The sequence below is a fragment of the Cariama cristata genome, unplaced genomic scaffold, assembly GCF_000690535.1.
Source record: "Cariama cristata isolate BGI_N322 unplaced genomic scaffold, ASM69053v1 scaffold14130, whole genome shotgun sequence".
NCBI classification, from domain to species: Eukaryota; Metazoa; Chordata; class Aves; order Cariamiformes; family Cariamidae; genus Cariama; species Cariama cristata.
Genome location: NW_009596480.1, coordinates 49,136 through 62,608, shown reverse-complemented (window position 1 = coordinate 62,608; position 13,473 = coordinate 49,136). Strand labels below are relative to the sequence as shown.

Here is a 13,473-nt window from a genome sequence, read left to right as displayed (position 1 = left end):
ATTTTGGGGAGCCTGCTCTTGCCCAGAAATGAAATTGTTTTCATGAGACTGTATATGGACTGCAACTGGCAGATCATATTTCCAGTCAGTTTCTACCATGGCTTTAGGAGTGTTGCTTAGGAGTTCCTGTGTCCATCAACATCTGATACTAGTGATTTTTCTCCTATGAGATGTTGAACATATAAGAATGTTACATGCCATTCGGGTGTTTATATAAATTATATGAATGTTCTTCAGAGAGCAAGGTGCTAGACTGCTGGCCATCACGAGATCTGGATTCTTTTCTGATGATAAAGATACATACTAGAATTGAATGGATTTTATAGTTTTTCCTGTCAAAAACAAGAGGTTTTGCTCAAGCTACTACAGATCAGATGAGCAAGTCCTCCTTTGTAATGGTCTTAAAATCATCTGATTGCACAGTAAACCAGATTTAACTTCCTAATCTGGAAAAAAACCCAACTGGTTTAACTATTTTCCCTGGATTCTTTTTTTTTTTTCCTCACTGAGGAAAATACTGGGGAGGAACAATGCAGGTCCTTCTTCATTTGTCAGTGATAGTGAGTTCATGAATGTGTCTTGTGTCCTCTCATGTAGTCTCAATCTTAGGGGACTATTTGTTCTCTGAAAAAACAGATGGTGTCCTCTTGAAATACTCTGAGAGTCCATGCTTTTGCTATATGTGTTTGAAACCTAATATGTTACCATATGTCTTTTAGTATCTCTGTGGTAGTGAGGGCTAGACGGCTTCTGAGACTGTAGTAGGATGTGGAGGAAGAAGAAATCTGTCTGAATCTCTGGTAAAACTCTCACTAACTCCAGTGAGAGTTGTGTAAAGCCTCAAATCAGGATAGTAAGCACGTTAAGGTGTAAACAGTCAGCAGCTTACTAACTGGCTTTTTGTAACCATGCTTTCGTGCCTAGGGTTTGTATTTCCTCTACATGTGTGAGCTGTACATGATACCTCTCAAATTACTAAGATTTAAAGTGATTGTACTCATATTTATACAGGTCATAGTGTGGCTGCATTCGTACAGTATGAAAGCATTTGTCTCTTTTTTTTTTTTTTTTGTGCAGGAGTAACTGTATTGGGGTATAGACTAGTTTTCCTGATCTACTCTGGAGAGGCTTATATGCCAGTTAAAAACATTTGACTTTCTAGAATTAAAAAAGGGTGATGGATATAGCAATTATTAGCAGGAAATTTTCAGAAAAAAAAGTCAAGTTTCTTTTAGCCTCAGGATGTTTTCTCTGAAATTATTGGAGGGAAAAATATGTGAACTAGATTATTTTAAAGTGCAGGGGGGTGGGGTGGAACCAATCATCAAGGAACTTATCCTAATATTGATTTCTAATTGCAAAAGAGAAGACAACTGTAATGAAAAGCAACTGGTATGAAATATATTAACTATAGTTACAGGTTGGCAATTTGTTAGTAATAATTTGGACATCAGGGTATTTTTTTGTCCGTTTACTAGGAGTACCCTGCAGTAAGAAGTCAGTCATTATATACTGCTAAAACGATATTGCTGAAAGAGCTATGAGGCATTAAGAAGAGTCCACCCTCATAATGATAACGTTTAGGGTCCAGTTATCCCCTAGGCTTAATCTCCATTCTAAGTCCATTTTAAAACAGACTATGTAAGAGGTACCAATTTCATGTACACTTTTTGTAAGACCACTCTGGCAGCTTGGTGGAGAGAGGACTTTAGTGCAACTGAGAATTAAGCCAATTTCATTGCATATTCTGTAACAACATTTTGCTCAAATCTGCCAGGAATCACGGACTCTAAAGACTTCCTGACAGTCTTCTGAAAATATGATTATGTTAGCATTAAAATTCACCCTGCGATGCTCCTTCACAGATGAGGACAATCAATGTCAAAGCATGCTGCTGTTAAGTAGATGGTGCATGCATTGCGAGGCACGTATCAATGAGTCACACTGGTCACAAAGCTTTCTTCAAAACATGTTTGCGCAACATTCATTCAATACCTTGTTTTATGAGGCAGCGAAAGCAATTACGGGATGCTTGAGAGATGGCTAATAAAAAGTTGCACAAGCTTTGTTATTATTTAAAAACAGGTTTTTAATTGTTTTGTAGCTCTTAACCTATCAATCAGCATTTCAGCATCTGCTGTGGAGTTTGTAATAGCCATTCATAACAATTTAGGTTTTCTATACTGTCCAGATAATTTGAGCCCCATCTTTGCTCTGACTGGAGTCAATAGGAGCTTTATCATTGCCTTAAGTTACTGTTTGAGGGCCATTGAAATCCATGAAAAGAGGCCTGGAGATGCCCATCAATTGAAAGATGTCCTCAGTAGGTTTGGCTCAAACCCTGGGAGAAAACTGAGACCCTATAAAGGCTTCCCCCCCCCTCCATTTTATAAACGCTCTTGTTTTATTTCGTTGGGATAATTAAAAAATCCTGTATTCTCATATCTCTGGTTCATTGGCAGGGATAGCTTACAGTTGTAATGAAAGGACGTTTGTCTCTTTCAAAACTGGCCACAAAGCAGTTTCTGGCTGAAAGTATTTTCTATCTTCAATAAATAACCAAGACAAAATAACCAGAGCTATTGGTGAGCTTCTTGCTTGTGATATATATCACTGGCAGGTAATAGCTTTGGGATTTTGATGAAAGGGAAGCAAAGTGTTTCATTACACAGTTTTTTAAAAATAGGATCATTATCTGCTCAGAAGTATTAATGAGAGCCTTCCCATCTGCCAGCTACTTTCCTCCAGCAGTTCAGATATTATCTATGTACTGTTTATTCTTGACTGTGTAGCGTGCAGTATGATAAATATAGAATTACTTGCAATAATGCATGCAGATTTCAGCACTCTTCACATACAAGTATTCACTTTTTTTTTGTCCCATACACGATGAATATCTTTCAAAAGTTTGCCCTTGTTGTCGCGATATAAGGAAGATGAAAATGGGATCATTTTTAATCTATTGAAAACATAGAATTTTTATTGTAAAGACTGACCCTTTCACTAGCCAGGATGGAGGGGCAGGAGTGGAAAAGCAACAGTGAGCTAGCAACTCCCTCAGGATCCAAGAGCTGGGGTAGCTTTCCCCTTGTCTATCTGAGAAGCTTAGGCTCTGTTTCTAGAACCGACTGGTCCCATAATGTCCTTGATAATCAACCAGTACTAGGAGAAAGCAGTAAAGCAGGGAAAGACTGACCCTTTCACTAGCCAGGATGGAGGGGCAGGAGTGGAAAAGCAACAGTGAGCTAGCAACTCCCTCAGGATCCAAGAGCTGGGGTAGCTTTCCCCTTGTCTATCTGAGAAGCTTAGGCTCTGTTTCTAGAACCGACTGGTCCCATAATGTCCTTGATAATCAACCAGTACTAGGAGAAAGCAGTAAAGCAGTAAAGTCAGTCTTCTGCACTGACTCTGTATTTTTGAACACCTCTTAACTGTGCACGGTTCAATGCTTTCCTGTATTTTGAGTGCCTAGATTGTCTGCCCATGAAGAAACAGCTGGGAATGAATATCTTGATCTCTAAAGATCAAGATCATCTTGTGTTTTGGAGGGGAGCTCTGCTGGGGCTATCTGACAGAGGCTTTGCATGTTTTCTTTGGCTTCATACATTCATGAATTTCCTAACTTCAGGTGGAATCAGATTGCTCATTTATCACGAAAAGATTTTTCATTTACAATTTAACATTTGCTCTTGCTAGATTTGTGGTGTCTATACAACAGGACTTTACTTTCATGTTACCACATGTTTCCAAAGTAATTACTGTGACTCATTTTAAGAGCCACATTTTAGTTTAGTTCATCTGCGGAGAGGCATCAAAGGATTGTTATAAAAAAAAAATAAATCTGTATTTTCTTGCTGCCTTAAATTCATGAAAATGTCAAGATGGAAATATGGAAACTAAGGACTCTGTTTTTCTTCATGGAAATACTCAATTCCCATAAATATGTGTGGGAATGGATGGGCATGTGATTAAGCTTCAAAATGATGGAAGATAGTGTTTCTGTGAGGGTTTTGAGAGTATGCAAATATAGCAAGAGTAGTAGATAATGCTTTAAAGAAATTTCCAATTTTTTAATTAAGGGAAATGATGTATGAAATTAGCTTTCTATCACTATGTCTTCTGATTAATTTATCAGCTTATACTGGTAAATGTGTAGAGTGTCAATGCTCCAGATTGTTCAGGAGTCAGTCATTAGAATAGTGGTAATTAACATTGGTAGCTTGTGTATCTTCTTTGCGTTTATTGAGCTGCTTATAGTATCCCTTCCCATCCAGCCTGTGGCTTTCTCTCTGGATTCTTATTTATCCAAAGACAAACCTTTGTTTTTTAAGCTGTTTCTCTAAACTTTTTTTAACAGTCATTGCCTGTCTGGTACTGTGGATACTTTAAACAATTCCTTGCAAGTTTGTGTTAGAGTTCACATGAAGTGGAGGTTCTTAGTGATATGATTATGATGTTCCTTTTTTTATGCACTGATCAGCAACAATGTCATGTTAACATTTGCAAGATCAGTTGTATTTTTAATAATATTTCATATTAGTTTCTATAGTAAGCAAAGAAGCATTCCTCTTTTGTGGAAGTCCCAGTGTTGTAGACTAGTGAATTCTGATTAAATAGGGAGATGTAATTTCTTCCCTGGTGTAAAAATGCTTAAACGTCAAAGAAAAAAACCACAAAACTTCTAAGTCAAAGAAAATGCATGCTATGTCATCTGGCCAATGGGGAAAATATTCAATAGTGACTCTAAAGGGAATATCTCAATGTGTTACGTGGAAGTATTTTAAAATAACTTTTTATCTAAAGATTTTTTTTATTAAATGTATTTTTAAAGTGATTTTAAATAGCCACAAGAGTTACATTATAGAAGATAAGCAAATCTGTACAACCTTCATCTGCTGTTCATAATGGGGAGTCCATGAAACAGAAATACAGAGAATCCACGAGTTGGGGAGGAACAGTAGGCGGGTGTATTTGGTCCTCTGACAGAATATCTGGACTGATCACACCCCACCGTGCCGGCGGTGCAGAAGGTACAACATTTGGGGGTAGGGTTAGCTGCAGTGGCTGTTGGTTTTGAACATGCTATCTGGTTGCCCTGTGGTGCACACCCAAAGTGAAGCCATCCCAAGCCTTCCCCTCATTTTCTTTTCTCCTGACAGATAATTGTAGGAGTTCTTCTGCTGTACTACCTTCTTGGAATCAGTGCCTTAATTGGAGCAGTAGTAATCATAGTCCTTGCGCCTGTTCAGTACTTTGTAGCAACAAAACTCTCACAGGCCCAGAGAAGCACGTTGGTAAGTGTCTGTCGTATGTGATATATCACCTCTGGTAATTATGCATTGCTCTGTGTTTGGAATTACAAAGCTAACCATGGACAATGACCAAGAACTGATTCTCAAACATTCTGTAATGTTCCAGACTGTGAAAACGTGATAAGCATAAGCAGTAAGGTGCAGATTTTAGGGTTTGTATTTTTCAACAAGTATGTTTCCCTAAGACGAAAAAAGATCGTTCTAACTTGCAAATTCAAATGATCAGTAATCATTGATTGGCTTTGTGCAGTCAGATGATGGACAAATACATGAATCATGCAGGGCAAGCTGTCCAAGGGGAAGGGAAGTAGGGACTCTGCATCCAAACTCAGACCCCAGGTACATCATAAATGTGGAAATCTATCAAACTGATTTACTTAACCTCTGGACAGTCCTAACTCCCACAGCGTGCTTGTGAACTGGGGAGCTTAGAGGTCTGCTAAGTCACAGGCTGTTCTTGGTCCTTCACTTGGCTTGTCTGTAATTTGAATCGCCTGCATCACTACTGAGAAAGTTACCTTGGTTCATTGAAATTACCGTGCCCAGCTGCTCTGAACCTTATTTCCACTTTCAGCGACTGTTGCACTGCCAAGGAAGCTATATGTACTTGAAATGGAGCCAGACAGCCTGCTGAAATCTCTTCCAGCACAAATCATGGGTGGCAACCAGAGTTATTTGTGCACCTTCCTGTGTGAAAAGTCCTGCCTTCACACCAACAGTATACACCCTTCTAGAAATGTAGCCAGCATTCATCCTCGTAGCGTGCAAGCAGACGGTCAGCATCACCTAGAAATTCCTGCAGATGGGAGCAGCCTATTTTGTGCTAGAAATATCTCCACTGTGCAACATAGTGCAGTACAAAGATCCTTGAGCTAGCCTGAAAACTGGAAGCAGGGTAACTTCCAGTTATGCTTTACTGGGATATAACTTTACCAGTGTATTATTTTGCCTGAGCCAGCTGGCCCTGCTCAGAGTCAAGGTTCCCTACAGGATCACAGCTTCTTGCTAACGTGGCTTTGCTGCTTTGAAGCCTGGCACCGTTGTTTCTGTATCATGTTGACTGGGCAGAGCAGTGTTGCCCAGTGGTAGCTTGTCTGCATGTTCAGATCTCCTCTGTATGTTGTCAGTGTGGCTGTTGAAAACCCAATCGATGTGCTGGGCAGTAGAAGTCATGAGAGGCTGCCTTGCAAGTGGTCGGAAAGCTAACAGGAGTAAAATTTTCAGTACAAGCTATACAATTTAGGCATGCAAACCACCAGCCTTTTCACTTGAGCTCTAGGGGAGCACAACTTTGAAAAACAACAAAACATCTGAATGGATAGAACTAGTAAAGTGTACCTGACTGATTACAAGGGGCTGCATACAATTTTTGTGTGATCCTTCTGTTTAGGGGACAGGTGCTTTAATTATACTCTTTAAGTAAATGTGTATGTAAATGTTGCAGGAGTACTCCAATGAGAGACTGAAGAAGACGAATGAGATGCTTCGAGGCATTAAGCTCCTTAAACTCTATGCTTGGGAACACATCTTTCACAGCAGTGTAGAGGAAACCAGACAAAAAGAAATGACTAGCCTCAAGTCTTTTGCCCTTTATACCTCCATATCCAGTAAGTCTCTTCCTTCATTCTAATCTGCTGTTCAGCTGAAGTGCTACTGCATTGTTAGCTACTAATGAGTTTACCGTTTCTCTGTTGAGGTTGTTTCAGTTGCTTTAGGCTCTGATCCATACTCCTCACTTTCCATTTAGTCAGACTTTCCACTTAATTCAGTAGAATTTTGCCTGCATGGGAAATATGCCTAAAAGAGTCAAGATTAATGCTTCATAGTGTTAACTTTTCTGGAGAAAAGCTTTTAAGGGACAAGTGTTTCACAGGCTACATTCAACCAGCAATATTCTCTCTATAACACAGAATTCAGGAAGAAGCCTTTGTTGATGTTTCTTTTTTCTTTTTTTTTCTCCTGCATTTTGCACAGTGTAGTGTTTCATAATATGTGACAGGCATTGTCTTTGCATTGAAGCTCCAATAGATGGTACTTAACACTTTCTTACTCAAAATTTGGATTTCTTATAAAAATAAGTGATTCTTAAGACCATTTCTATATCCTAGAAAGGAAAAATATGAGAATCCTAGCAATTTCATCATTCTATATCCAGATTCTTTTGTCTCATGTTACCTTTCAAGCTGCTTTAAGGCATTTATTATCCTTTTAAAAAGACCTAGGGCCAATTGAGCTCTGTATTTGAGGAGATCATATGCAACACCTATGAAATTGCTACTATAATACTTGGAAATAAAGTCATACTGAAGAATGCTGTTTGTATAATCTGTAAGATAGTAATGAAACGGAAACTTTTAATGAGAAGTATTCCAATGCCACAAAGTACCTGTACAGTTACCTCCTAGACTAGTAAGGAAGACTACTCCTTAGGAAAATAACTTGCAGTCTGGTTAGTAGCATTAGATTTCATTCACCCAAGAGATGTGCAGCTGACTTTCCTGCCAAATGATCACATAGGTAAGGCAGTCTGAGCAAAAGATTCTGATCTCACTGAATTTAACTGACATTAAGTTGAGATTTTCATTGTCTCCTGAGACTAGAATTTCTCTCTGGGGATCCTGAGCTCTCTGGGCTTGGAAAGTAGTTTCCATTTTGACATAAACCAGAATTCAACTAGAGTAGATTGTGTGACTGGAAACTCCGTCTTGCACCCAGATCAACACAGACGGGCTCCCTTTGTCCACGGTTCTTCATGTGGCATTAAAATTTATTTATAGTCAGGGCCACAGGTGCAGCTGTAGGACTGAAGGAACTGTGGAGGCTTTTAAATTTTCAAATTAAATTTTAAATCCTCACAGTATCATTTGTAACAGCTAGGAAAAGGTGTATTCATCCCAAACGTACTGACTATTCTGTAAAGAAATAGTGACATAAATAAGAACCCATATTATTAAAAACAATTCTAAGTCATATTATTAAAAACAGTTCTAAATATTTGCTGATGATTCTTGAAACATTCAAGGTTTGCATTTGCATTCTTGTTTTGTGTTATGTATGATATTTATGTGTATGTAAGACAGTAGCAGCTTTTTTATGTTGATGGTGCATATCATTTTGGCTTATAAAGGGTTCCTATAGCTTAAGCCTAGGAGCTCCTTACACCCTCTGTCTTTAGCAGAAATTACACTGATCTTTACAAACTTGCACTTTAGCAGACTAAAAAGGGAACATAAATATAGGAGTACTTGCCTTGTTTCTTACCATAAGTATAAATAGAATGACAGGCATAATCAGCACAAAACATGTTTGCTAATAATACAGTGAACATATGATTTCATTTTTGTGAGAAAGAAAAAAAAAAAAAGAAAAAGACAGGAGGTGACCAAGATATCAAGATATTATGTGTTACTGATCAAGAGGAAGGCAGATACTTCCTAGAACGGTAAGAGAGCAGAAATGAGATTTTTATATGTACTTTTTTTAATGTACAGCTTTGGATAGACTCTGGAATTCTTTTCTAAATACACGTAGCTATTAACATGAATGAAAGAATGTGATTGGAGTCACTCCTATTCACAAGGAATAGATTTGCATTGGATTACAGAAAATAGACCTACAAGTTTCAGGGCAGTGTTGGCTAGACCACCAGAAAAATCCGTTTCAAGACTGCGTGGAAATTGGATCTCATCTGCCTGGATCCAGTTTGTATGTATATGGAATTGTTCCTGTGTACTAGAAGAGCTATTACAGAAATTAGCTTTTCCTGTAATTTTAATGAAATGTACACACCAGAATCAAAGCTGGGTTGCGAAGTTGGTAGTGACACCTTTGGAGTTTCAGCAGTGAATTCTTTAGCTATAGCAAAGAAGATTCCTATGTAATTTTTATCATACTGATAGTAAGACTGTCCTGTGTTCAGTTTTACAAGATTTAGTATACACTATATATTCAGGAAAGACAGAAAGAAGGAAGTGTTTTTCCTATTTCTATGAATTTTTGCCTAATCTGTCAGAAGCCAAGTAACTCCAGGCTTTCTCACAGGAAAATAATGGTAGTTGCTATTCTAAAATATTCAGGAACAACTGAAAACGTTTTTCCCAGTTTTCAGTCTGCCTTTTTCCAGAAATAGAGTATTTCTGACTGAATCTAGTTAAACCAAAAGTCTTAGCTGTAAAATAAATTTATTTTAGAAAACATTTTATTATTCTGGACACTTGCATAATTGAAAAAAAAAAATTAAAACACCAAAAAACAAACCCAAAAAAACCCAAACCTCCAAATTCCAGTGGCTCAATAAGCCCTTATTTGTTTGCTTGAAAGAAGTGGTTTGAAGTGAAGTTCTTGGATGTACTTGTGATCTCACATAATAGCAAAATTCAGATTGACTTCTCGTGAGCCACCAGGTGACCCTAGCTGTTTTAACTGCAGCAGCCTTTGCCAACCCTACAGCATATATAGTGCATCCAGCTTTATATTTGACAGGTATGGTCTCATACCGTAGCCAGTAGAAGAGCAAGATCCATCTCTGAGTTTATCAGCTTTGCTAGAATCTCACATTAGATTAATTCATAAAAGTGAACTCATGTACTGCAGCAGTCTCAAAGGCAAATTGCAAATGCAAGGATTTAATAGAGTTAAGAAGTCCATAGTTGCAGGCAGCAAGTTTCCCGTTTTCAAAATTTCTATGGCTGCTTTGTATTCCAACACAGAAAAGAACATTTTCCTCAGAAAAATATATTTATTTTTTTTTCCCTAGTGTGAGGAGTAAACTATGAATTTCTAGGCTTTAATACATAGTAGTCTTTCAAATGCTAAGCTTTTACTTTGGAATTACATATACAAACATATTTTCAAATATTCTCCTCCATCAAGGAATTAGAGCTACATGAAATAGCACAGCTATTTTATTTAAGCTTGAGTACAGAGTTTACAAGCATGCTACAGAATTTATTAAAGATCTTCTAAATGTAGGAAAAAGGAATATCTGACAGTATGTTAAGTTCTTCAGGGGGTTTCTGCCCAGAAAAAGGTGGCCAAACCGTTAAGCGGAAGTATTTGAAGGTCAAATGATGACACTCCACTTCAGATGAAGTAACTGGGGAGTGCTTTTACTGTCAGAAAAAAGGACAGGCATAGTTTAAACAAAAAAGAGATGGCTAGCCTCTTTCTTTTCTGTTACATGTGTACTGATCTTTTGATTCTCTTTTAGGTATAGATTCTATATTCTTTCTCTATATTGTTTACTTCATGAAATAAAGTAGAGCAAAGGTCAGAATGAAAAGGTGATGCTTAAATAATATCCTAAGGTTGTGACAGAGAGGACAGACGTGCTGGGTAAGATTGTAGCTCTGGTTTTGACTCAAGCTCCCAGATGGATAACTGGTTATTATTGCATTCTTAACCCATATTCCTGCCTGATCTAAAAGAGATCCCCATATAGAAATGGTATTTGCTCGTTTCTTCCCATCCATCTGTTTAATAACCTCTGAATGCTATAGTGTATGAGTTGCTGTAGTGGGGGAATCCAGGGCACCAAGACAGACACTGTTCGAGATCAGGAGGAAAACTGGTTCACTGTTTGTGTTTTAATAACTCAAGGCCCAGCTGAAATCAAAGCTCTACCACACTTAGGTACCGTTAGAACCTGTATCGAGCTCCTGAGGACTTTCACAAAGTAGCCACACCTGACAAAGCAGGAATAACTGTCCGTAAATCCCCCATAAGAATAAGCTCAGTCAATGACAGAGTGCGGGGTTGCCAATCTTTCCGTACCCTTGGAACTGCATCCCGAGACCTGGAGGGGGGGCCTGAAGCCCCGTACTTGTGAAGTCGTACCCCAGAAGTAGGTCACAACTTGGCACGGTTGCTGGTGCCTCTCCTGGGAGGTGGTGCTGCGGCAGATGGGGCAGAGGCGGGCGTGCAGCCAGCCCGCGGAGCAGTCCCGGTGCTGTGACCTGGGCAGCCTCTGCTGCGTCTCCTTTCCTCTCACTGTCAGGTATTCGAGTCGCCCGCCAGACCTTGTACCGGCTCGACCTTTCTGCCTGTCGTGAGACCAAGACCTGCAGTGCCCCTCGCCTCAACTGTGTGTGGGCTGACCACAGCTCAAAAGCGGTAGATGACTAATCTCCACTAGGGTGATGTGAAGAGAAGTACACTGTAGGCGTTTTAGAACAATGTACTGATGTATGTAGATACTTGCGCATTTTTGCTATCTTAAGCATAGAAAATACCATTGTAAACCAGCACTAGTAGTATTTTAACATTTAGCATGTCTGAGTGGAAGTTGTTTCTAAATGTTGCTACGTGTTTTCCTTCACAGTCTTTATGAATGCAGCAATACCAATTGCAGCTGTACTTATAGTAAGTATGGACTTTTCTAAGTAGTGTTAATTACAACTGCATTTTCAAGTATGAGTGATGCGGAAATGAGGAATGAGAAGGACAGGATGCAAACCTGCTACACATTTGTAATTCCTCTGAGAGAGAATGGAAAATGCCCACTTGTCATCTGTGACCAGAAACAGCCTGGAGTACACAGCACTCCCCCAAACTGTTAAGAGAGTATAAATTAAGATTCTGTAAATTAAATGCTTATGAACTATGAACTCTTTGTGCATTTCCTTCTTTATGGCAAAATGCTGCTGATGATGTCTGTCTCTTTGTAGACATTTGTGGTCCATGCTCATCTGACAAGAAAGGCTGACTTCTCTCCATCGGTGGCATTTGCCTCCATCTCCCTGTTTCATATTCTTGTGTCTCCGTTGTTCCTGCTCTCCAGTGTGGTTAGATCCACTGTCAAAGCATTAGTAAGGTGAGAACTGTAAAATTAATATCTTTGCTACCACTTCTCCGACTCTTGAGAATATGTCTCTTGCTTATTTTACAATTGTAAGTTTAGAAATAGCGTGGTGATTGTTTATCTGTTGTTGTAAATTGCTTCCCAACTTTTGACTTTGTGTGGTTCCCTTGCTTGTAGCATGTGGGCCATGTTCTTCATTGATGCAATTGTCACAACCAATATTTTGTGGTTCACAGCTAGTACTTTGTTGTGTAGAATGGGTTGTGCTCAGCCTCCACCCCTCTGCCTGACAGATTGCCTGTTGGTGGAGAGTTGGGCTTAAATTAACAAACAAACTACAAAAAACCCCGTAAAAATCACTTTTAAGTGTAAGTTAAACACTAAATGTCTACTCTAGACTTGATGAATTTTTACTTTCTTATGAACACGTTAGTCTGCGTGTTCAAACACTGAAATAACAACCAGTAAAACTGCTATTTCACTGGGACTTTTACTTGAGTATCAACAGATTTGTGTAAAAATCTCTTAATGCTTTTCCATATACAATGTAACTCTACTTAACTGACTGATAAGGGAGGAAGAGAGAGTTTGGGTGGCTTACTTCATTAGAATCTCTTTGTGACCTCCAATATAGCCATCTTAAGAGGTTGTCTAAACTATGGGAGAGATACTGGACACCAGCCCTTTTTTGATTGCCTTTGTGTTGCTTTGGAGGTGGAAGGGAGACTACAGCAGGAGGCTGAGATTGCTCTTGCTGTTTTGAAATTCCTTGAGAGGGCGAAGTCACAGCTGTGTCCTCTCTCCTAACAAGTGTGAAATCCGAGAGCATCGGTGGCTGGCATGAAATGTTTTGCAGCCACTGTGGTAGCCCCTAGAGTCATGGCAAATTGTCATGCTAAGAGTGCAGTCAGCAAAGCATCTGGGATCCACACTGGTAATGGGCATTTATTTTGGCTTGTCTAAGGATTTCTTTGTAAATTAATTGTATGCCTGTTAATGTTGCAGGAACAATCCTAAAGCAATTAGTATCAACCAAGTATTGCTAGCCAGGATTTCTTCATGAGTTGTTCTGTAGTTATCTTCTTGTTAGCAGGCTATGCAGTGCAGGCAGGAGTCCCTGGGTTCAGACTCTGTAACAAGGTTGAGGTGATCCTTGCCCTCCTGGCTGGCTGCATCACAGTAACCCAGGCAGTGTTCCCGAGTGCATTGCTCCATAGTGCTGCTGGTGCTACTCTAGATGTGTCTTCTGAGTACCCCATCCTTCAATGCAGTCTTTTGGAAGCATCTGCCAGATATTTTCATGTATTTAATGCAAACACATGCTTGCTTAAATAGTTTGGTAAATGTGAAAAAGCAGTCAGT

At 39.1% G+C, this 13,473-nt stretch overlaps 1 protein-coding gene across 1 annotated transcript in view; it reads left to right on the top strand.

Moving 5' to 3' along the window:
* The window catches only part of ABCC8 (ATP-binding cassette, sub-family C (CFTR/MRP), member 8), a 79,901-nt gene that overhangs the window by 22,934 nt on the left and 43,494 nt on the right, over positions 1–13,473 (top strand). The window contains 4 exon segments of the mRNA XM_009706332.1: positions 5,160–5,294; positions 6,757–6,919; positions 11,632–11,672; positions 11,978–12,123. Of these exon segments, the coding sequence (XP_009704634.1) occupies positions 5,160–5,294; positions 6,757–6,919; positions 11,632–11,672; positions 11,978–12,123 (485 nt within the window).